The 23,095-nt window shown below is 43.4% G+C and overlaps 1 protein-coding gene across 2 annotated transcripts in view; it reads left to right on the top strand.

Annotated features, from left to right (window-relative positions):
• MESR6 (misexpression suppressor of ras 6) overlaps positions 1-23,095 on the top strand; it is a 660,344-nt gene that overhangs the window by 247,453 nt on the left and 389,796 nt on the right. For both annotated transcript variants that reach the window (XM_019053727.2, XM_072296138.1), the window contains exon 4: positions 15,342-15,483. In XM_019053727.2, coding sequence (XP_018909272.2) covers positions 15,342-15,483 — 142 coding nt within the window. The remainder of the gene's footprint in view (positions 1-15,341; positions 15,484-23,095) is intronic.

Genomic DNA, 23,095 nt, shown 5'->3' with positions numbered 1-23,095 from the left:
GACGGCACTATACTCTCAAAAGATTAGAATATTAGCATGATACTCTCAGGTTTGACATGAGAGATTTTGAGCCTTTTATTTATTTTGTAGCCTTTTCTCGTTTGTAATTTTTTTCTAAATCCGATTTTTTTTCTTTTATACCTGCATTTAAAAAAATTGCAAAATTTGCCGCCCCCTAGATTTGCCGCTATGAGCCGCGGTCCATGTGGCCACCCCCTTAATCTGGCGCTGGGCACATGTGTTGTTTTTAAACCGGGCCAGAATTTATAGTTCCAAATTGCAAAATGCAGTCCAGATAAGAACAGAAATTTTGAAACCCCGCCAGCAAATTATACGCGTTTCTAGTATCACCATCGATTTTTATGCATCGAAGCACATCGTAAATGTGTCGAGTCAAGGAAAGCTTCTAAATTAGGGCGCAACCAAGATCAGTTACCTTCGGATATGCGAAACAGTTGCTAAAACAGGCAACAAGATTTAGTTTTAAATTTGTCAACATTATTTACTCTATATTTTTTGCTCTATTTCTTTTGAGTTTTATCTGTAAATGGAGTCTTATCTTATCGCCGACTTGGTATAGGATTTTCTCGCTTTGAATCCACATGAGCAGGCCGCGCTGAACTGATAATGGATATCCATGTAATGTTTTATATCTTCTGTTTGCTTCCGTGAACATCGGAGTTTAAACTACTACTGTCAAATTGGTTGACAGCTATTGTTTTGCTAAACGCACAGATGTGTGTGCATGTAGAAGGTCACCAGTCAAATCAGGCAGTTTGTCAAATGCTTAGGCAAATAGCCGATTATTTTCTCGCTTTTTGAAATGCTAAATCTAATGATCATTTTTGAAAAGATAATGCTTCAAATATGTGAGTAAGGATAAATTGACGAATTCAGTTCATTCTGAGCCACTTTCCCAAAATATGCCGCTTGAACGAATATTAATCGTTGCAAAGTCCCTTCAATCTTCTAACGCGTACTATATATTTTCTTGTAACGGAACTAATCATCGTCTTAAAAAAATCGTTGAATCGGTTTTTCAACTTGTGCATGTACGAATCTCATCTTCCTAAAGGGTGTTCTGAACTTACGTGTATTATGTTTCGTCATACATATCTGAAGGCGCAAGGTGGAAATCACTGCCAAGTGCTAGTGCATTTCAAATTAAGAAAATCCGAATCAATACCCTTACTCGATTGAAATGGTTGAAACATTTTCTCCCAAATTCCGATTTTTAAGCATCAACAATTCAGTTTGAACTTTTTCTCCGCCATAAAAATCCATGTTTTGAAACTTCCAACACGTATTTCTTGAGATCGCAAAAACTGCACTTATGCGCCTTGTCCTCCAAAGCCCCTCATACATATAAACTAGGAGTGGTAGTGAAATGAAGTCCAATAAGATTTTTAATTGTGATCTGTGCACAACGGTGTAATTTTTCTCTCGTGAGTCGAAGTTTATACGTATTTAAAGTGTACCCATTCAACATTGTATCGTGACATTGACATTGCGGGACAAGCGTGAGTTGGACGAAATTTTCGAGAGACCTAGCGTGGCAAGGAAGAAACGGCAGCCGTGCAAATGCTCCGGCTCGGCTCGAAAAACTCGATCCAAAAACATAAATTAGACTCCCACAGCATCGGAATCACGCGAGAATAAATTAGCTGCGCACTCGCGACAATAATTTACGCCCTTCAGAATGCGTAGGAAGTTTTAATTGTCCAACTTCGTCCAGTTCAACGCCGGTGTGGTGCATCAAACTCGCAGTTGATGTCACAAACTTCCGCGGCAAAGGCATCCGAGTATTTTCATCGCGGACGGAGTCGTGGATGATATAGTTTCCTATACCTTCGGGAAGGAGGCGATTAGGGGGAGCCCCCCCTCCCCCGCCAAACAATTACCAATGGAGAATTCGCATGCAAATTTTTTATTGTTTCATCTGAAAAGGTTTAAAGAGCTGATTTCACAGTAGTTTTTATAATTTTTCTCGGATATGGGAAATAATATAAAAATGAATTTAAAAGTAAGAAAATGCACAGCCTAGTGACGTCATCTGGCGGCATTTCCCATTTAAACACACGTATTTTAGCAGATTAGATCATTTTGCCATATCTTCTCCAATAATTATTCAATTCATGAACCAAGGGTATCCTCGTGTTCAGTTCACCCAGTAGCTTCCACCTAAACAAGAAATGCATCAAATTTCAGACCCCTGCAAATTCTCTACCACCAATTGTCTAGCTACCTGTCCTGTTTAAAGAGCTGTGTGTCGAGATTCTTTTAGCATAAATACGTCCAATTTACCTGCAACCAATGCTCATCTTGTGAATGATGTCAGCGGGAGTTTCAAAACCATGGCACTCAAATTCAATGGCGATGCTGCGAGTCTGCCAACGCACTCGAATCATTGCCGCCGCCGTCGCGTCGTCGTTCTTAGGTCGTCGTCGTTCACAACGTCAACGTGGACGTCGAGTCCTCGGCAAACGTTGGGTGTAGCTCGGCTTGCATTTGAATGTGCAGCGCAATAGACGAGCGAGCTCAGCGCATTACACGCTCCATCCCGCGCTCCTCTTCTCGTGTTTGCAGCTATGTAGGTGGAGCAAGCGAGAGTTTTGCATCATCCAGTAGAGCCGGATCGGTCCATGGTAAAACCGCACATCTCCAGCCCTCGAATATTGCAATTTTCCGCCAATAGGGAAATTGCAGGTGTCTGAAATTTGATGACTTTCGTGTCTAAGTAGAAACTACTGAGTGAACTGAACACGAGGATACCCTTGGTTCATGAATTGAACATATTGGAGAAGATATGACAAAAGATCTAATCTGCTAAAATACCTGTGTTTCATTGGTAAAACCGCACATGTCCAGCCCTCGAATATTCCAATTTCCCGCCAATAGAGAAATTGCAGGTGTCTGAAATTTGATGACTTTCGTGTTTAAGTAGAAACTACTAAGTGAACTGAACACGAGGATACCCTTGGTTCATGAATTGAACACATTGGAGAAGATATGACAAAATGATCTAATCTGCTAAAATACCTGTGTTTCATTGGTAAAACCGCACATGTCCAGCCCTCGAATATTGCAATTTCCCGCCAATAGAGAAATTGCAGGTGTCTGAAATTTGATGACTTTCGTGTTTAAGTAGAAACTACTAAGTGAACTGAACACGAGGATACCCTTGGTTCATGAATTGAACACATTGGAGAAGATATGACAAAATGATCTAATCTGCTAAAATACCTGTGTTTCAATGGGAAATGCCGCCAGATGACGTCACTAGGCGGCAAATATTCTCACTTTTAAATCTATTTTTATACTACTACCCATAGCCGAAAAAAATTATAAAAAAACACTGCAAAATCAGCTTTTTGGGCACTTCCAGATGAAACAATAAACGATTTGCATGCACATTTTCCATTGATTTGTTGTTCCCATGCAGACCTCTCAGCTCATCATTGAAATTGATAGACAAAGCCATAGACATAAACGGCCAAGGCATAATGAGGCGATCCTATCGGTAGAAGCGGTTGGTTGCGATGAACAAAGGCTGCAAATATTAAAATAAATAATTTTTAACTAGACCAACTGTTTTAAATTTTTTTAATTATCTTAGTAGCTTCAGTATCATGCTTTTAAACTATTGACAATTGATAAGAGACCCTGCGATGTGGCAGCACATGCTACCCGAATGAGGCATTTGCGCGAAGTAAGGGGAGCTTAGAGAGGAATTAAGTGCCAACCTATCCTTTAAACCGAACGAAATCGTTCGCAACGTGTGAATGTCGTAGACTTAGGATGAGAAATGTCAAAATCGAGAATCGCTGTTTCTAAGCGTTTCTTAGCCTACCGAATGCATCCCCAAAAGTTTCAAAGAACTTCATGACATTTCGTGAACTTTCATGCGAATTAATTTCATCCATCTCTGCGCGTACCTGCTGTCTAATTTCCAAAATTAAGTAAAACTGAAATCGGCCACTGCCAGACATGTTATGTTGGATTAGTACGTTTTTTTAGAGCGTCGCTTCGCGCCAAGCGCCTGGATTGGTGTGTTCAATTGGCATCGGCAATTTGTGCGTGTCTATTCCGTCACGGGAGAGGGCGGGGGTGGGCCTCGCTAAAGAGGCAAATGGACGTATTTCTGCCAAACGAAACTATGTGCATTAAAACATGAGCCCTTAGACCCATAAGAATATGTGCATAACAGGGCTCACGTCATAATGCACATAGTTCCGTTTGATGGAAATACGTTCAAATGTCACTCGCCTGTCGTGCGCGCGGATCATGCTTCCAGTAGGTGTTAATGACACGCCGCAGTCTCACCGGACAAGAAACTTGTTGTCGCCTCTCGCCGGAAAACCAGAGATCCAGCCTTGTATCGGGCTTGAATTGATGGAGATTTGGTCAAAATAAATGACATTCATGAATCAAATTAAAATTAAATCTATTATTACATCTTTAAAATAAATCACTTGACAAAAATACACGAAATTAGTTATGAAACAGAAGAATCGGGTAACCATGGATAAAAACAAGTGAACACAAACCCTGGAATGTTTCAGGTTGGTTTCAACCCTTTCTTTGAACAGGTAACATTAAGATACCAACATTATCTAGATACGTGTATATTCTCGTTACCTGGCAGAGGAGGTGGTTGAAACCACCCCCAAAACGTCCGAGGCTTCATGTTTTGTTGTTTTTTAGCCTTGGTTACCCATTTTTCATGTTTTTTTTTTTTTTTTGTTAAATCACTTAATTGAAGTATATCAATTGAATCGTTAGCATGAGTTCTTAGAAAATCTTTACCTCAACATTAACCTATACAGTTAAAAAAATAATTATAATGTAATTTGTTATAAAGTAAAATAAATATGACTGATAACTAGGTGATAAAAAATTAAATACAAGAAACGATCAACTGAGGAAACAAGAAACTATCGGTGAAGTTCATTCGCAGTTTTTCCCTTGTGCAATCGTGATGTCGGAGATTGATACCACTATTCGGCCACGTGGGAGCTCGGGTTGCCTACATTACAAACTGAAGGCAAACTGGTGGTGAGGTAAAGTCGCAGCTCCGCGCCGTGCTGGGTGAGTTATTCCGGTGTTCTTTCTGGAGCAGTCGTGACATCTGATAGTGATATCACTATTTGACTATATGGGAGCGTGTGTTGCCTATACTGGAAACTAAAGGCAAACCGGCAACGAGCTAAATTAACCTCTTCACGATCGGTGAAGTCTAATCCCACTTTCTTTTTCATGCAATCGCAACATCTGAGAGTGATATCACCAAGTTTCCATGAAGTTAGTTGCATTAAAATACCATTCCATTTTGACTTTTTTTTTTTTTTTGTCCTAAATGATCAACAGAACAATCCTCCATGCCCCAGGAACAATAACACAATATTTTGGGTCTGGATTCAAGTCCATTATCCCATGGAGATCTCTTTTTAAGCAATGCAACCTGTCTAAGTTGAACACTCTTCTCACTTAGTCTTGTATACTGGTGCATATTAGAGCCCAAAATTTTTGACTCTGGTTGAAAATTTTGAGATTTTTCCCCTTGTTTTCTCCGCGCAAAATAGTGAGGACCCAGCGCTATTTTACCACCTGGTTACATTGAGCTCAGGCCGCGTTTTTAAGCGTTTTTTTCCTCTTATCACGTTGCATTATTATTTTGAGTCATTACAACTGAAACTGTAATGACCGGAATTTCCTCTGAAAAAATTCCAGGTCTCGAGAGGGGTCTACAGTTCTACACCCACCAGATCTCGTCTACGATTATGGCTTTAAAATTCTTACCGAAAAATGGAACAGCGGTTGATCGGGAGCAGAGGTTAAAACATACACTGAAAAAAAACTCTCGGCGTTTTTACCAAGGTCCGTTGGTACCTTTACCATCTCACTTTTTTTTACCAATTATTGGGAATTTTACCAAGACAGACTGGTAAGCCTACCTAAAAACCGGTATTTTAACTGTTTTTTTTTTTTTTCAGGTAAGAATACCACTTTTATCGGTAATCAATTCCCGGTAGCTTCGCCATTTTATCTCGGTAATTCTACCACAGGCGATAAAAAATATTGGCGTTTTTACCAAGGTCCAGTAAAATTACCGAGAAAGTTTAATAATTTTACCGAGATTTCTCGGTAAAATTACCAATTCCATAAATGGTAATTTTACCAAGAAAAAACTGGGATCAAATAGAGCCCTGAATTCTTGGTAATTTTACCCTTTTCTTAGTAAATACATCGAGATTTTTTTTTCAGTGCAGATCTCTTCTACGACTATGGTTTTAAAATTCTCACCGAAAAATGGAACAGCGGTTGATCGGGAGCAGAGGTTTCAACATATTTTTCCGTAGTAGGGAGTTGGGTAAAATGAAGGGATTTTCCGTTCAATTGGGCAAGAATGTTTGGAGGCATATTTATCGAGTGGGCCGGGGCTCCGGCCGCTCTCCCACTCGGGAGGCCGCGGCCGAATGTCGGTCAGGAGAACCAGCTCTTTCGCCCGGTGGAGCTTGATTTGGCTCCTTTCCTGTTTCTCAAGCTCCATCACAGCAACGCTCCGCTTATTTCCCTTCCCGGTACATTCGTGTTTCATACCAAGCCGCCCGGCGCGGCGCCACAAACCACAATAGACCGGCTTAGTGGCTACGTCAGTCCATGTATTTCACGATAGCTCCAATGAAAAACCAAAACATAACCTCAATATAAAAGTTTAGTACAGCCCAGAGACGTGTGGAACCTTTTGTCTCTGGTGGAACCGCTCCATGAGTCTCTTAGCAATTTCCTGTGTCACACTATCCTAGCCATCAAAATGTCAAGGTCAGGTGTTGTGATTGGCTAATTCGATGACTTGGACCAATCACAGCACTCGACCTTGACATTTTCATAGTATGGCACAGGCTTATGCTGCCGTGCAACGCAAGAATGCCTCAACTCCACCGCCGTGTGAACCGAGAAATAGACTCGGCTCTCCAAGTTTTCATCTTTTCTCTGTCCCCCATTTGACAATGTGTTGGCGAGTTGAGACTGCTAGGTAGAAATTTCAAAACGCGAACAGGAAAGTTTTCCACTTGGCGCCAAGAGGTCAGCGAAGAGTCTATCTATTCGTCTCTGGATTTTGACGATTGTTCCTGCCGAAAAATCTACGTCCAACAGTGATGGATTTTGAAGAGGGAAACCGTAATTGGACATGATTCGGTGAGAGCGATCGGTCGAAAATGTTGGGATCCCGGGAGGGCGCCACGGCACACAGTGGATCGAGTCAATGGCAGAAGTCGGACAAAATTTGGAAACTTTAAACGCTTATAACTCCGTTTATACAAGACTTTGAAGTTCTAAAAGTGGTTCCATTGGTTTTCTCCTGAAATTTTCTTCAAGAAGCACCCCTGAAAGTCTTAAATGTGACGAAATAGACATAAAAAATTGCAGTTTTAGTCAAAAACATGTCCGACCTCTCTAATTGACTCGATCCATTGTGCGGCAGGTGCTCCATGTCACCGTCGCGTTGCCGTGCCGCAAAAGAGAAGGGAGCAAGAAGCAGTGATTGAAGTTAGGATCGAAGGTCGCTTGGTGCATGCGCGGACCTCATCGGTGAGTTATTGCTTCATTCTCGTCGGGCATCGGGCAAGTGCAGTCGCAATCACATTTGAATCGGTTTCCGTTAGACGGGCCTAAGTCACAAAACTCATGAGCCCTGGCGTCTTGCGTGAACAATGAAAGCGAGATCTCGTGAGTTTTTTTCGAATTACGCCCGTCTACCAGAAATTGATTCATTTGTAGTGCACTCCAGCAGCGACATCTTGAACTTTGCGATGGATTGATTGCTCTGCCATTTCAACCTAGGAGAAAACATCGATTATCAGGATATACCTTGAAAATCGGTTCTTCACCATCGCTTCAAGTGGGAAAATATCGATATCAGTGATGATTGACGCTTCGCCACTGGTGAGCAGTGGACACTTATTGCAATCACGGCGGACCAAGCTACCAGCTGCGTTCCTGAAATCCTAACGCGGATTAGCGGAAAAGTGGAAATTCGGAACACCTTTTTAACGCCATTGGGTGGGTAGTATCAGGAACAGGGGACTGAATTCCTAATGAATCGAATTTGTTACCTAATTTATTGGGATGCAACCACAATTTTAAGCTCAGTAATCAACTTGAGTCTTAACCCCTACCTCTTTGCCCCGTGTTTCGTTCTTCTTTTTCTTTTGTTTATTTCTTATGTTTTTCTTCAGTTCCCCTCTCTCAACTCCACTAGATATCGTTGGAGCTTACTCTAGCAATCGCGGTGCGTGCGGGCGGAGTTTACTGTCGTGCTAAGGAAAAACGCCGTATGAACATTCGAGAGCTGCCAAATTTCCTTTGATAATATGCTTATTTTTGAGGAAAGTTATGAATATTTTTCCGTGAAATTTTCAGGGAGTTTGCGTGAAATTTCGAACAAAATTATCTGAAAAATTGGAAGGAAAATATTCATAAGTTTACCAAGAAATTCGTGTTTTATCAAAGGAAATTCGGCAACGCCTGAAGGTTCATACGGCGTTTTTCCCTAGCACGGAGTTCATTAAGGCGGCGGCGGCGGCGGCGCTCACACCATGTGGTCATCAGTGGCGAGGCGTGATGATCAATCATCGATATTTTACCATTTGAAACTATGGTAAAGAATCGATTATTAAGGTGTTCGTTGCGAACACTTTGTTTATCGATCCTTTTCCATACAGTCAAATGGTCGATCAATCGATACATCGAAAATCATGCCACACGGCGCTTGCGCGTGCGCCGACGATGGATCTCGCATCTCGGCATGGATCATGTTCCGACTCACCGATCATTATCATAAATATTGCACGCATGTCACTAGCGGTGCTCATCAAATGTGTAGCCTTCGTAAACACGTAGGGTTTATGTCTGGAACATAAAGCCCAAGTGGTAAACTACCATTACCATCGCAGCACCATTTTGGAATCCTCAGCTCGAGTGGCCAGCTCGGATGTGGGGGAAAATCATACACGTGTCACGGTGGGCGAATCCATAATTTTTTCCATTTCGGAGTGGAGCATATTTCAAAAGAAAATGTTTCAGCTATAACGCCCTGGTAGGCCGTACAAAAAATTCAGTCCTAGGAGGGTTGTACAACGCAAGTATGATCTTCCTGACCCTCTCGGCCAGAACTCGGCTCGGCTCTCGCCGCTAAAGCAGTGGCGTGGCGTGCTTTGCGATGTATCGATTGATTTACACTTTAAACCCATGGAAGAGGATCGACAGACAGGGTGTTCGCAACGAACACCTGGATAAGCGATTCTTTACCATAGCTTCAAATGGGCACATATCGATAAGCGATCATTCACGCCTCGCCATTGCGCTAAAGCTGTCGCGCGAAATATGAATTTCAACAATTTTGCAGTCTTGGCCGAAAACAAATATCAACTTCTGCTGTTGATGAAAACGAACAAGTTCTGTGCAAGCAAGTTTTCTTAGAGTGTAAATTCATTTACTTTTAATGTGAGGGTGGTAGTAAGAGGTGGCTGCCTCTTCATTTTTATCAACAGCCGTCGATGGCCATATCTGTTTTCGGCTAAGACTGCCTCAACGATGAAAGTCAAATCTCGCGGCATGGCTCTGGGGCGGTAGCTGAGACCCGAGTTCTGGTTGAGAGGATCTGAAGGAGCATATACCTACGTTTCACTTACCCTGGGGCCGAATTTTATCGGTCCTTTCACATAGACGTGTAACATCCATCGATGAGTCCGAACCGCACCACCGGCCAATCAGAAGCGCTAAGTGCACTCGAGTGCAGTCGAGACTCGTCCTTAGTATTTAAAGTACGGTGGAAGAACTAGCAAAATTCGGTCCCTGGGTTGCGATGGTCGGAAGAACTGACAACGGTCAAGGAAATTCCAAATTCGAAGTGTCGTAACAATAACTGCATACCCTCATTTTAAGTCCCTGCCTAATTATTCAGTTATCAAGTCTTGTTCTCTCTTTTTTCTCCATCGTCGTGTTTGAAAGTACACCCAACTCTCTGTGAATTCGCGATTTCCTCGAAATGCCACCTGGCGCAAGTCGGCAGCGCTCGATGGCAATGGAGATGTTGCATGTGTGAGGAATTTGCGATTTGACTGTTGATTCTCATGCAAAAGTTCGCGAGAAACACGATAGTGCCACTGGTTTTCCCTCAAATCCACTCCTAAGCTCAAAAAAAGCTCTCAATTTGAGGCCAAAATGGAGGGGATATGCCACGCTATCCTTAGAGTCCATCTCTTCATCAAGACAATCTCTCCATGCAAAGATAGGGAGCAAATACATTGACAGGGCTGCCACTTTATTTAGAAACTCTAAAACTGAAACAAGGCAACCCTGCTAATGTATTTGCTACCTATCTTTGCATGGAGATTTTGTCTTGATGAAGAGGCGGACTGTCAGGATAGCGTGAGATATCCCCTCCATTACGCCCTCAACTTTGAGAGCTTTTTTTGAGCTTGGGAGTTGATTTCAGAGAACACCAGTGGCACTATCGTGTTTCTCGCGAACTTTTACATATGAATCAATCGTCAAATCGCAAATTCCTCACGCATGCAACATCTCCATTGCCACGAGGAGCCATGTTACTGGTGAGAATGGCGGGCTAAGGGTGCTGTACTGAATATTGCGATAGATGAACATCTGGTCTCCGGAGGAGGCAAGGCTCAAGTGAAATCGCAAGTTGGGTGTGCGGTGCACGATGCGGTTGCGAGGCGCTGAGAGATCCAGCCTCGGTGATGTAACGGCCAACATGAGCGCACTTTTCGTGATGACCTTGGACATTTCAGCGTGACTTCCTCCTCCTAGACGAGCGGGTCCGCGATGCGCAATGCAGCGCGACGCCGCGCAACCACCGTCGCACAGTGGATCGAGTCGAAAGGAAAGGTCGGACAAAATTTGGAAATTTTAAACGCTTATAACTCCGTTTATACACAACTTTGAGGTTCTAAAAGTAGTTCCATTGTTTTCCTCGTAAAATTTTCTCCTAGGGGCACCCCTTAAAATTTGAAATGTGGATAAATAAACATCAAAACTTGCACTTTTAGTCAATAATTTCATACCCGACCTCTTTAACCGACTCGAGCTACTGTGCGCCGCGCACCGTCGCTCGGTCGTGCAAAGCCCTCCGTTTGTTCTTTCAAAAAATTCTCGTAGGTCAGAGACATACATCTTCGGAAGAGCAGTTCACCCGGAGCGACGCGACGGCATGTCAGCCAAGTTGACAGGTGAGCAGAAGCACAGGCGCAGCGTAGAGAAAAATGAAGAAGGTGTTAGCATCTTGAGGATTGTTAACCCTGTGACGTAGGTCGAGACAGCATGGCCAGCGAAATCCGGAATTCAAAGTATAAATAACGAGTCATAAACGTCCGATTTTTTTGCTTAAACCAACTCATGATAGAATTTCGAACACTTTATATAGAAGGACTTTTTACCATAAACTACACCATTTCCAAGAAAATCGATGATAAAAATCGTCCGCACCGACCTGCTACGTCATCAAAAACATCCAACATGCCCAAAATGCAAACACCTCCTTTTCTTTCTCTATGCCCATGAATGAGTTGTGTGTTTCAGAAAGAGGAAAAATTCTTGAAAAGGGGAAAACTGAATTCTGCCAAATTTCTTTGGGGAAGGTAAACTGTGTTTGCGGATAATATATAGTTCCCAAAAAGAGCTCCGTAGCCCAATTTGCGAAACTCTCAGATCCGTTGGTAATGGACCATTAGACAAGGTGCGAATATAATTATTCAGATACATGTTTCCTAATCAAAATTTCACGTAAAACACGATTTTTTGTGCGTATAATTTTGAATATGCGAGGGAAATTCACAGCGACAATCGGGAAAGCAATCGGTTTGATTTTCTTTCCTTTCTTTTTCAAATGAAACAAGAAATGCGCGTAGACTTTCAACGTCATAGTCGATTACGAATTTTCCGATTCGGGCACTCCCTCAACTTTACTCCTGTTCTCCTGTTCCTCAACATATTTCAGTGGTGAGGCGTGAATGATCGATTATCGACATTTCCCCCTTTGGATCTGTGGTAAAAAATCAATAAATTGGACGTATTTCTATCAAACGGAACTAAGCGCCAATTTGAGTTCCTTTTGAGGAATTTAGAATCCCGGATAGCGCGTTCTGTCAAACGGACCCAAGCGCCATGGAAAAGCATTGCGAGTATAGGACGGAATAAGCCGGACGCCCGATTCCGCCGCAAATCCAAGCCACCCTCTACCTTCCTCACCCTATGGCGCTCAGCGGGGCGATTATTGAAACTGATAGACAAAGCGATAGACAAAGATGACATAGGGAGTGTGGAGCGATCCTATTGGGTGACATAGTTGGTTCTCATAGACTAAGGGGGAAAATGATAAACTCACTGTCGGGTCTCTCGTGGGTTGCCGTTAGTTAGTCTACTACCTACCTCCTTTGTCCATTGCAACCACCCGTTTCCACCAATAGGATCCCTCCAAATCCCTTTTGTCGTCTTTGTCTATTGCTTTGTCTATCAGTTTCAATAATCGGCCCGCAGGTCCGTTTGATAGAAATACGTCCAATTTTCAAGGTGTTTTCTGTGGACACCCTACCCATCGATCATTTTCCATAGTTTTAAATGGCAGCTCAATCGATATATCGCAAAGCACGCCACGCCACTGACATTTTTGCCAAGAAATTGGAACTTTTGAAAAGTCTACGATTCTCTCAATTTTCGCAACGGCCTCTTCCACAGCTGCATGCCAAATAAAATATCGAAGCGAAGCGTGTTTTCTGAATGAGACCCCATGTAGATTTTTATCACTCCTCGGGAATGGCGGTGCGCGGCGGAAGGCATGGCGATGAAACGCAACTTGTTAACTGCACCGAGCCATGCGTTTCGCAATCAAGGTAAGAAACGTAAGTCTCGTAAATGGAAGATTTTCGCCGGAGAAGCAGCGGGGAGCGAAACCGAGCTATGATTTAACGCAGTGGCGCGGCGTGCTTTGCGATGTATCGATATCCCCCCGTTTGAAGCTACCGTAAAAAATCGATCATGATCGAACACCCTATTCATCGATCCTATTCCATGGGTTTAAATAGCAAATCAATCGATGTATCGCAGAGCCACTGATTTAACGCCGTCTAATGATGCGACAATCCGAGGAGTAGAACAATAACTGTGCTCAAATGTCGAGAGCCTCGGAATCCGGGTATGTGACAAAATGTTAACGGGTTGAGAAATAACTGCGGCGAGGAAAAATGGTCACGACGGATTGTGATGGCCTCTCCGGTCGCAGGCTTTTATTGCCCCGTAAAAGAAGTCCACGGGACTCCGCTTTCGAGGAACGAAGCGCACATTTCTCTCCGAGCAGCAGGGATAATCGTCCTGCAGGGCTGCGTACGGATGCATCATGTTCCGAGTTTGAGTCGTATACGTTTGTTCGCGGCGGTTGAGGATATGTCTGGACACTATACATTAAGACATGCGCCCTGAGACCCATAAGAATATGTGCATAACCAGTGTTCGAAACTCACGGGCGCCAAAGCTCCAAATGCGCCTAAAAAATTGGCCATGGCGCCTAAAAAATGAAGGCTCTGCGCTATCGTGGCCCCTAAAAATTGCCCCCTAAACATCTAGATTTTCACAGGAAGTCACATAAAGAAAGAAAAACAAATCTATTTAAATTGAAAAAACTCAGAATTTTCAGCACTACAAGTTTAGTGAAAGCTTGCTTTTTCTATCCTTCACGATTTCATTCTTAGTGATTTTGTCTTCCCCAAGTTACAGCTACCTACTAGTTCTGTTACGGAAACATCTTGCTTCTAACTTTTCACTAAATGCGCCGTAATAAAATAGGCAAAAAGTCAATTTGGCCCCTAAAAGATCTTCAATGGCGCCTAAAAATCGGGCTTGATGCGCCACATGGCTCCTAAAACTCAAAGGTGAGTTTCGTACACAGTGCATAACAGGGCTCATAACGCACATAGCTCCGTTTGATAGAAATACGTCCAATTTATTGCAAATGGTAATCAAGGATTGTCATTCTCCTTCGAGCCCCGCTTAGGCAACAATTTTGAGACTAGTTTTGACAAAATAGTGGTCTATATTACTGTAACTTCGAGCAGAAGGATCGGAACTAACTCTCTCCTTTCCGAGAGATGTACGTAGACATATGCATAATACGACTTGGTTGATTTTTTGAACGATACCCTGAAGCAGCTGTTTGAGTGAAGAAAGCACGTTGATCGAACGAGCGGACTGCTGCGTTATTCAAACTTTCGAGGGGATCTCAACGCCTCGCTGTGACACCCAGCCCCCCTCCCCCCAACATTAGGCTTCTAATGCCGAATTGTTTGTTAAATAGGTGGTTTTTTGTTCCTTTGTTTCCGTCCGCCGTTTATTATTCCCTCGTACGATTTCCGAGTGACATCGCGGAGTGGCGAGGTACATGAATAGAGCGGTGTTTCCCTAAAAGGAACCAAGTGGCATTAGCTGTTGCCGAATTTCACGCACCAGTTACTTTGTTGTAAAAGAACGGTCTTAAAATTTTCTGAATTTTAGGGAGTTCCGCAGGGTTGCCACAGTCAGGGAATACCGGGAAATGTCAGAGAAAGTGACGAAAATGTCGACGCGACATGTGCAAGAACTCTTTTCATTATTCGTCGTTTTCCGCACGAGGGAACGTAACTCCATTCCAAGGTTGCAATATTGACTCAAAAAATTCAATTTTTTTACGAGAATATGGTTGTAAAATTGCTGTCCAAAACTTATCTGATTTTTGCATGAGATCCGAAGAAAAATTATTAGAAATTATTAATTTCAGTTAGAAATCCTCAAAGTTCTCCTGTTGAAAGAACAATTTGCGAGGGGAAATTTGGCAACATTGGAATGTAGTTACGTTCTTTCGTGAAGAGAACGACGAATTGTTCCCCCTTCAAATCTTCCGCAGCATCTCATATTTTAGTTCACTTCTCTGGCCATGACCTTCATGGGCAGATCCCATCTCTCCATTTTTTTTCTTCTTAGCGAAGAATTCGGGAAAAATTGTAAGGATCTATAGAATTGAAGCAGCCTACATGTGTAAGACGGGCACGCATCCCTTCGAGGGCTGTGAACTCTAGCTGTGAACCCGATCGTCCGTTCGCACGGAGCCGGCAGCGATGCCAAATCCCGAGCTGAACGTGGTTTCCGTCGGTTCACGCTAGATTTTTTCGCGGAGTTCGGCAGCCCGGCTCCCGGTACCTACACACGCAATGATATTTATTGCAGATGATGGACATGATTCTTATTAGCCGGTTAACAGTCAATAATTTGTTGGTCCCTGTTCCATGTTGCAGAGTCACATGTCTCGAGGCGTATTTCCTCGCCGAAGGTCTCTATTCGCACGAAGCGGAGTTGGAGTCAGCCCGCCAAGTCACCCTCCACGTCATAACCATGGGTCGCTCCGAGGTCAAGCTCAGCCCCGACTCGGAACACCAGGTAAGATCCCTCAAGTTTACTCATGAGTGTTCTGCCGCCGTGCTGAGGAAAAACGCCGTATGAACATTCGAGAGTTGCCAAATTTCCTCCGATAAAATGTTTACTTTTGAGTAAAGATGTGTATATTTTTCCCTGAAATTTTCAGGAACTTTAGGTGAAATTGCGAACAAAAGTATGTGAAAATTGGAAGGAAAATTTTCAGAAGTTTACTAGGAAATTCGTGTTTTATAAACGGAAATTTGGCAACACCTGAAGGTTCATACGACGTTTTTCCTTAACACGGCAGTGTTGCAGGGTTTCTGCGCTTAACGTCCGCTGAGGCGCTGACCTTGGGTCAATCGCGCGTCCTAAACTTTCCTTAGTCTGGAGTGTGTCTGAGGGTTCAAAATTCCTGAAAAACGTGAAAATGACTTTTTCTTCTTCTTTTTTTTCAATTTGAGAATGTTTGGACTGAAGATGTTTTTCTTGAAAACTCTTGGCTCCTCCCCTCTTTGTTTCCTAACCATTGGTCACTAAGTGAGGAGTAGCTCCTTGGAAAACCCCTTGGAAAACTCATTGGGCACCCTTGAGTTATTCCACTTCAAGTGAGGACATTTTACACGAATGTGGTTAGGTACATTTTTCGGGGATGTATAATTGTATATGCGTTTAGATGACAAGAAGGATCGTCCACTATTTTTCTAAGTCCCTTCCTTTCCGATTTGTTCCCAGGTTATGAAAAAAAAAAAAAAACACTCCACAAAGGGAGGTTCTAGCTTCAGATAGGAGTTTGGAGGGCTTCTCCGGAAAGATTTTAAAAATTAGGACGTCCTTAGATCAAATTTGAGCTGTTCTTACTAAAAAATCAATTACAGTAATTTCAAAGATGCAAGAATTGTCGCTCCTTGCAAAATTCTTTATATAATCTGGAAGGGACAAAGCACATTTCTCGAAGCCCCCCCCCCCCTCCCGGCCACCTAGTTTCGTTTATAGATACAGGGTTATTTCAACAGTCACGCAGCACCGGCCATAACTTTAATTCTAATTATGATATCAATTTGCGGTTTGAGACGTTTTTCCTCAAATCGAGGTGGAAAATTTTTTAGGTACATTCCAGTTTTTGATCCCCTTGGGGGGCGGGGGGCAACTCAAAAATGTCAAATGGCCACCCCCTCTTGGCCAGTGGTGCGTGACTTTTGAATAACCCCGTACAACCATGAAGAAAATCAGACACTTTTTGAAGTAAGAGAGCTGATTATAATGATTTATACTCCTCGGGGGATTATGAGGAAAACCTTGCAACAGCCCATCGCAACGGCCGGCGGCCCGACAATTTATTTTTATTGGACAAATATTTTGTGCGACTCTCGGGAGACGCGGCGGAGAAATGGTAGTCATTAGCGGGGAGCTTGTTGGATTTGACTCAAGGCTTCATTTCAGTTTATGCATTTATTCGTGCATCGCATCGCATCGTGCGGCGACGCAATACATTCCCGGATTTTACATCCCGGCCGAGTGCGGCCGCGCTTCCACCGGCTGCGCGCGACGCAAACTCGACCGCGCCACAACAAACCACCGGATTGGTGAATCCGGCTCATTGGTGAATCACCAGTTACCACTTAAAAACGATTCCGATACTCAGCGTCCTCGGTGCCGCACAGTCCAAACTCGTTTGCACCCGACCGCGCGAATGAGCCTCTGCGCGACTCGCGTCGCGAGCTTCCTGTGGGAGCGTGGCTTAGCTTTAGCTCGTGTATGCGTGCGACCTGGGTTCCCGGTTCCCCCCCTCGCGGTGGGGTTTGCAAGCCGCATTGCGGGCTACTTGGGATTATTGCCTCTAACGGATTCTCCTTGAATGTAACTTGTTGAATCTGTTGAAAAGCTTCAAGTTAACTCGCCAAATATCCCTCTCTTCTCCAAGGAGGAAAAGGCCGGTAGACGGCGCTGAAATTTGAGCACTGCGGCACACTTCCACTAAATTTACACGCATAACATATTTTATTATATGTATGGATGGGGAGACTTTCCCAGTTTCAACTCATGCGTCGGAAATTTGCGTTTCCACTTGTGTTTTCAAAGTAGTAGAAAAACTGCTTGCTTAAGTCAAATTAGGCGCGGAATCAATTTCAGTGTGCTTTACCCTGAACATTGTTTCAATGTGCTGTTTTTTTCTCGCAAAGTCAACAGTTGGCTGATAATTGAAATTAATAGATAAATCCATAGACATAAAAGACAGAGGAAAATGGGCATGATCCTATCGGTGGAAGCAGGTGATTGCAATTGACAAAGTAAATAATATACTAACTAAAGGAAATCGACAAGAGACCCTACAGTTAGTCTATCATTTTTACCCTTCGTCTATCAGAACCAGGGCCGGATTTACCTACTTACCGCCCATGGGCGGCCTGTATTTTGCCGCCCCCTTCTCGTTCGTTTTGAAAAATTAATAAAAACCATCAAGTGAACGTGCCGGAGGGGGAGGGGTGCATGAGACGCGTTTACCTACTCGTGTTAGATACATTTTTTTTGCGAAAGCCCTGTCAACACTACTAGCAAAATTTCACGGAACTTAGCGCGAAAGTTAAGTTCCGTAAACCTATCTCTATATGGACAAGGTCCTCCATTCATAAGAAATGAACCAACAAATTAAGAAAGAACAAGCATAAATGTGCGTGGTTTTATAATTTTAACTTCCGCCGCCGTTCTGCGCTGATCGCACTGTATTTGGCGCAATGCAGGAAGTATTCCCACAGTCTTGTAGGCGCTATGCGTTTCACGCCGACCGCTGCAGCTGACCGCACTGTGTGTGACACAATGCATGAAGTATTCATGCAATCTTGTAGGCGCTAATATGTGTTACATGCCGACCGCCGCCGCGCCGAGGGCTTCTCCTTTTCATCTTAAATCCTCGTCATCATTGCATCATTCCTCTCTGCGCTGAGCTCCAGGCTGAATTGCGTGTTTAGTCCCTCTTTTAACTCGACCAATTAAATATGCTGTCTCTTGTATCACCGAAAAACAACAAAATTAGAAATTGCTATTCTCTCAGGAAAGAGAGATTTTGTCCCCTTTTCTCATTGATAATTTCTTTTCTGAATCACATTTTTTTTTATACCTACATTTAAAAAAGTTGCAAAACTTGCCGCCTCCTAAATTTGCCGCCATGTGGCCACTCCCTTAATCCGGCCCTGATCAGAACCACCCGTTTCTACCAAAAGCCCCCCCCATATCTCTTTTGTCTTCATAGTCTATAGATTTGTCTATCAGTTTCAGCCCGCAGAATCAGTTCGATTAATGAAACAATACGCAGGGCCAATTTTAAGTATCATACTTCGATTCTCGTGGGGTTTTATTTTATTGCAATTTGAAATTATTTTAATTCCATATACAGATTGATTTTCAAAGTTACACAGATTTTTACCCGAGGATTGTTAAAACTGGACGTATTTCTGCCAAACGGAACTATGTGCATTAAGACATGAGCCCTGAGACCCATGAGAATGTATGAATAACATGGCTTACGTCATAATGCACATAGTTCTTTCTGCCACAAATACGTCCGAATGCCTGTTTTGATACAGTTTGTTAGTCGCTTGCACCTACCTCAATCATGATGTAAATCATACGGATCCTGTCTGAGAAAAAGAGGCGTCCAAGAGCGATTGCAAGTACGACCCACCGACTGATGAACCAATCATAAAGCGGCTTCTCTATAATACTCTCCGTATATACACATATATATATATATATATATAGTCGCTTTACAACGCACTCTGGCGTTCTACGACACCCAAACGCCACATATGCCTGTCTTCCCAGAGGTTATCGGGCAACTGACAACGCAACATCTCTTCGTCAACGCCCTGCCGCCAACCCTTTACGGGACGTCCCCGTCGCCTCTTCCCAGGTGGTACCCAATCCAAAACTTGTTTGGGCAACCTCTCCTCCGACATTCTTTGCACATGTCCATACCAGCATAACTGCCTGGACATGACGTCGTGCACGATATCTTTCTCAACCTTCATCACCTGGCGAATTCTCTCATTACGGACACGGTCCCGTCTCGAAATGCCGGCAGATCGCCGCCAAAAATCCATTTCAGTTGCCCTCAACATTTCTTGCGTTCTTTTCGTCAAAGGCCACACTTCACTACCATAGAGCACGATACTTTTAACGATGGCGTCATATATCCGGTGCTTGTTTGCCTTGGAGATGCTCTCCGTATATAGGTACTTAAATACTCACCAATATATAGGTATATAAGTATTTAAATACTCTCCGTATATAGGTACTTAAATACCCACGTTTTACCCAGCTCGGTGTCGGCCTGTATGTACGTTGCTGACAATAGCATGGGTAGGCCGCGTCATACGTGTTCCAGCACTGTGTCCCGGGACCGTGCAGAAATGTTGTCACTCGCCGGCAATAATTGCAACGTGAGCCGTCTGTTTCATCCGTTTTCTGTTTCCAAGAAACTGCTCAGCTCAGATCCCAACTTTGACGGCCCGCAGCCGAGTATTCCGGACCTCACCGCAGTCGGACCGCTCCGTAAAGTTCAACCGCCTCCGATACGTTTTTCCCCTCTTTTCCCGCCTCCTCCGGGCTGATTGTTAAAATTGATAGACAAGTCGATAGACAAAGAAGACAAAACGTATGTGGAGGAATCCTATTGGTGGAAGCGGGTGGTCGCAACGGACTAAGGACGTAGGTATAGACTAAAGATAACGGCAACCCACATGAGACCCTTTAATTAGTCCATGATTTTCTCCCTCAGTCTATAGGAGCCACCCATTGCAACCAGTAGGATCGCTCCATACTCTTTATGTCTGCTTTGTCTATCACTTTGTCTACAGGGTCGAACTGGCTCGCATCTGAGGGCGTAGTACCTTGGCTGGTTATAGGGGCGTAATGTGATCTTTCCTGATGGGGCATCCCCTTCGTGGAGAGGGGTTCAGAAAATTTTGGCAAAGCAGCACAAGTTTACGCTATTTTCAGGCTCAAAGTTTATTAATTGTACAGATTAAAAATTGTAAAATTGAACGTATTGAAGTGACCGAATGACTTCTGAAATTAAAGAAAACAAAAAAACATTAAAGCCACTGGACGCATCCAAGCACCATTATTTCCACAAGAACCGTGTCAGTGCAGCGGTTTACACGAGTTTAAGACGTGGGTCTAAAAATCCATCCTAAAAAAGAATCAGGCAAGAACCTGAAAAAAGAAGAAAGAACGAGTATCAACACAGCCGATGACAAGTAACACGTATTCGGGCCTCTTTTTTAACTTTTCTCCCGAATGTGACCGACACCTCATTGGCAGCATATACCAGGGCATTGAGAACGCAACCTTGCAGAGAAGCATTGAGAACCGCGTCATCGCGCCTTCTATTTTTCAGATGCAGCACGGACGTCCATCGAGTACGAATAGTTGTATCTCTGCGCCGTCGTGAACGCGCATCCTTTCCCTCGCTCTATTTCCATGTTGTGTTTGTTTCCGTTTGTCTTATTTGTAATGTTGCTTTAAACTACAGCAGAGCATTGCAACTTCACGACTCACGCCATCGCGTCTTACATTTTTCATATGCAATTTGGACATCCATCTTGCGAGAATAGTTGTACCGCGTTTACACTTTAGATGTCTCTTACTTTTGAATTTCGAAATAAATTAAGTTTAAGTTTGCCCGAGATATGCTTTGATATGTCTAAATCAATAGTCATTTTGAAAAGGAAGAAATGTGTTTAAAGGTCTCTCATGAGGTCTATAAAGTGTGCGTAAGTCTAAAAATTGAACCGGCTATCGTTTCTACGGGAGTTACACTTAGAGAATGAAGGAGGGGGATGATAAAGCACCTGTATGTCAACAAAAAGTTGACAACTTCACAGAAACGTGTTTTCGCTTCAGAAAGTAGTTCTTGGACCTCTGTTCACCACTATGCGTAAAAACACCTCTCTTCACTCCTAACTCTCTCTTCTTCCGTTCATTTAAGAAATTTCCCGCATATATTCTCGGTCGTAATTTTTTTTTCTTTTCTTATTTTGCTTTCTATCTGAGGGGCGCGTTTTGGCGCGCCAAGGGGGCGTATCTGCCAATGGCAGATTGGCCTTATGGCCAGTCCGAGCCTGTTTGTCTATCAATTTCAACAATCAGCCCGCTGCCGGGGTAACTTTCAGAGGACCGGAAGAAAAGTTTTTGATCACATCGCAATTTAAAGAACATAAAATTGTATTCTTTCCAGAGAACATTTGGACTAATTCCACCAGATTCAGCAAAATTACATCACCATGTAACAAGGTGGTAGAATGGACGAATTCCTGTCAAACGGAACTATGTGTATGATGACGTGAGCTCTGTTATGTATTTATCCTTATGGATCTCAGGGCTCATGTCTAAATACACATAGTTCTGTTTGGCAGAAATACGTTAAAATAGTGCCGGGTCCATACCATTTCGCGGGGAAAACAAGGCCAAAAAGTTCAATTCGAGTCAAAAATGTTGACCTGTAATTCACGTGTTTGATCTCTAATCAACCAGTGAAATACCGAGGGGAAAGAGTGTTCAGCATCTGCTCAGGCAGCTTCCATTGGATTATTAATAAGAGGTCGTACCGAGAAATCTATAACGTTTTGGGCCTATATCAGATGTCGCCCAATTTCCTTCTATTTCTCATTGACGTGAGAACTAAGCAAATTATGGCTTGAAATCTTGTCGGCACGCTCTTTTCACACTCAAAGGAAAATGCACGGAAAGTTAGGTTGTATCCCAGCGGATTGTATCCCGGCCGGTGCTCTTGCCGGCCTGTCCGTCCCTGCACCCTGGTGCGCGGCCAACTTCGCATCGGCGTGGCGTGCTTTGCGATTTATCGATTGTTATGCCATTTAAACCTATGGAAAAAGATCGATAAATAGGGTGTTCGCAGCGAACACCTTAATAATCGATTCTTTACCATAGGTTTAAATGGCATAACAATCGATACGTCGCAAAGCACGTAACGCCACTGCGCGAGAGCCTCAGAAAGCATGGAGTATTGTAGACAACAGGGCTCATGAGGAAATGAAGATGAAGGAGCGTTTGTACGAGTCGTAGTTGCAGCCGGGCCAGGGCCAGGGGCCTGGAATAGATAGTTTCTTCCGATAGTTACTTGAACTGTCAATCAAAGTAATAGAGGGCTTATAAAATAGCATATCACAGCCGGCAATTCAAGCGGGGAGATCTCATACGCCAAGATAGAGTTTACCAGACGTTCTCTTCTGCCGCCCGCCATCGCCGCGCTCCAGCAGGTCTTTCGTCCTCGAGTCCTTTTCCAGCCGGCTGATTCCTGAAATTGATAGACAAAGCTATTGACAAAGAAAGCAAGAAAGCACAGACAGAATAACCTCCATCTCGATCGCTGCATTTATTTGTGGTTTGCTAAACTGACGTCACGATCTTCTGTTCCGATCTAAAAGTGCCGAAACTCGTTCGGCGTGGCTCTTAATGCCATGAATGCCGTTGGAGTACGTATTAATGCTAAAAATTACCAACCGTGCACAAATTGATTTGCTCACACGAGACCATTCATTTGTACAAAGGATTTGCTCGCCTCATGGTTACTTTTTGATTCATCTGGCGCATGGCGCCTGTTGGTATAAATCAT

Source organism: Bemisia tabaci, chromosome 1 (genome assembly GCF_918797505.1).
Source record: "Bemisia tabaci chromosome 1, PGI_BMITA_v3".
Classification (NCBI taxonomy): Eukaryota; Metazoa; Arthropoda; class Insecta; order Hemiptera; family Aleyrodidae; genus Bemisia; species Bemisia tabaci.
The sequence above is the reverse complement of the archived record's forward strand: the minus strand, read 5'-3'. Positions and strand labels throughout refer to the sequence as shown.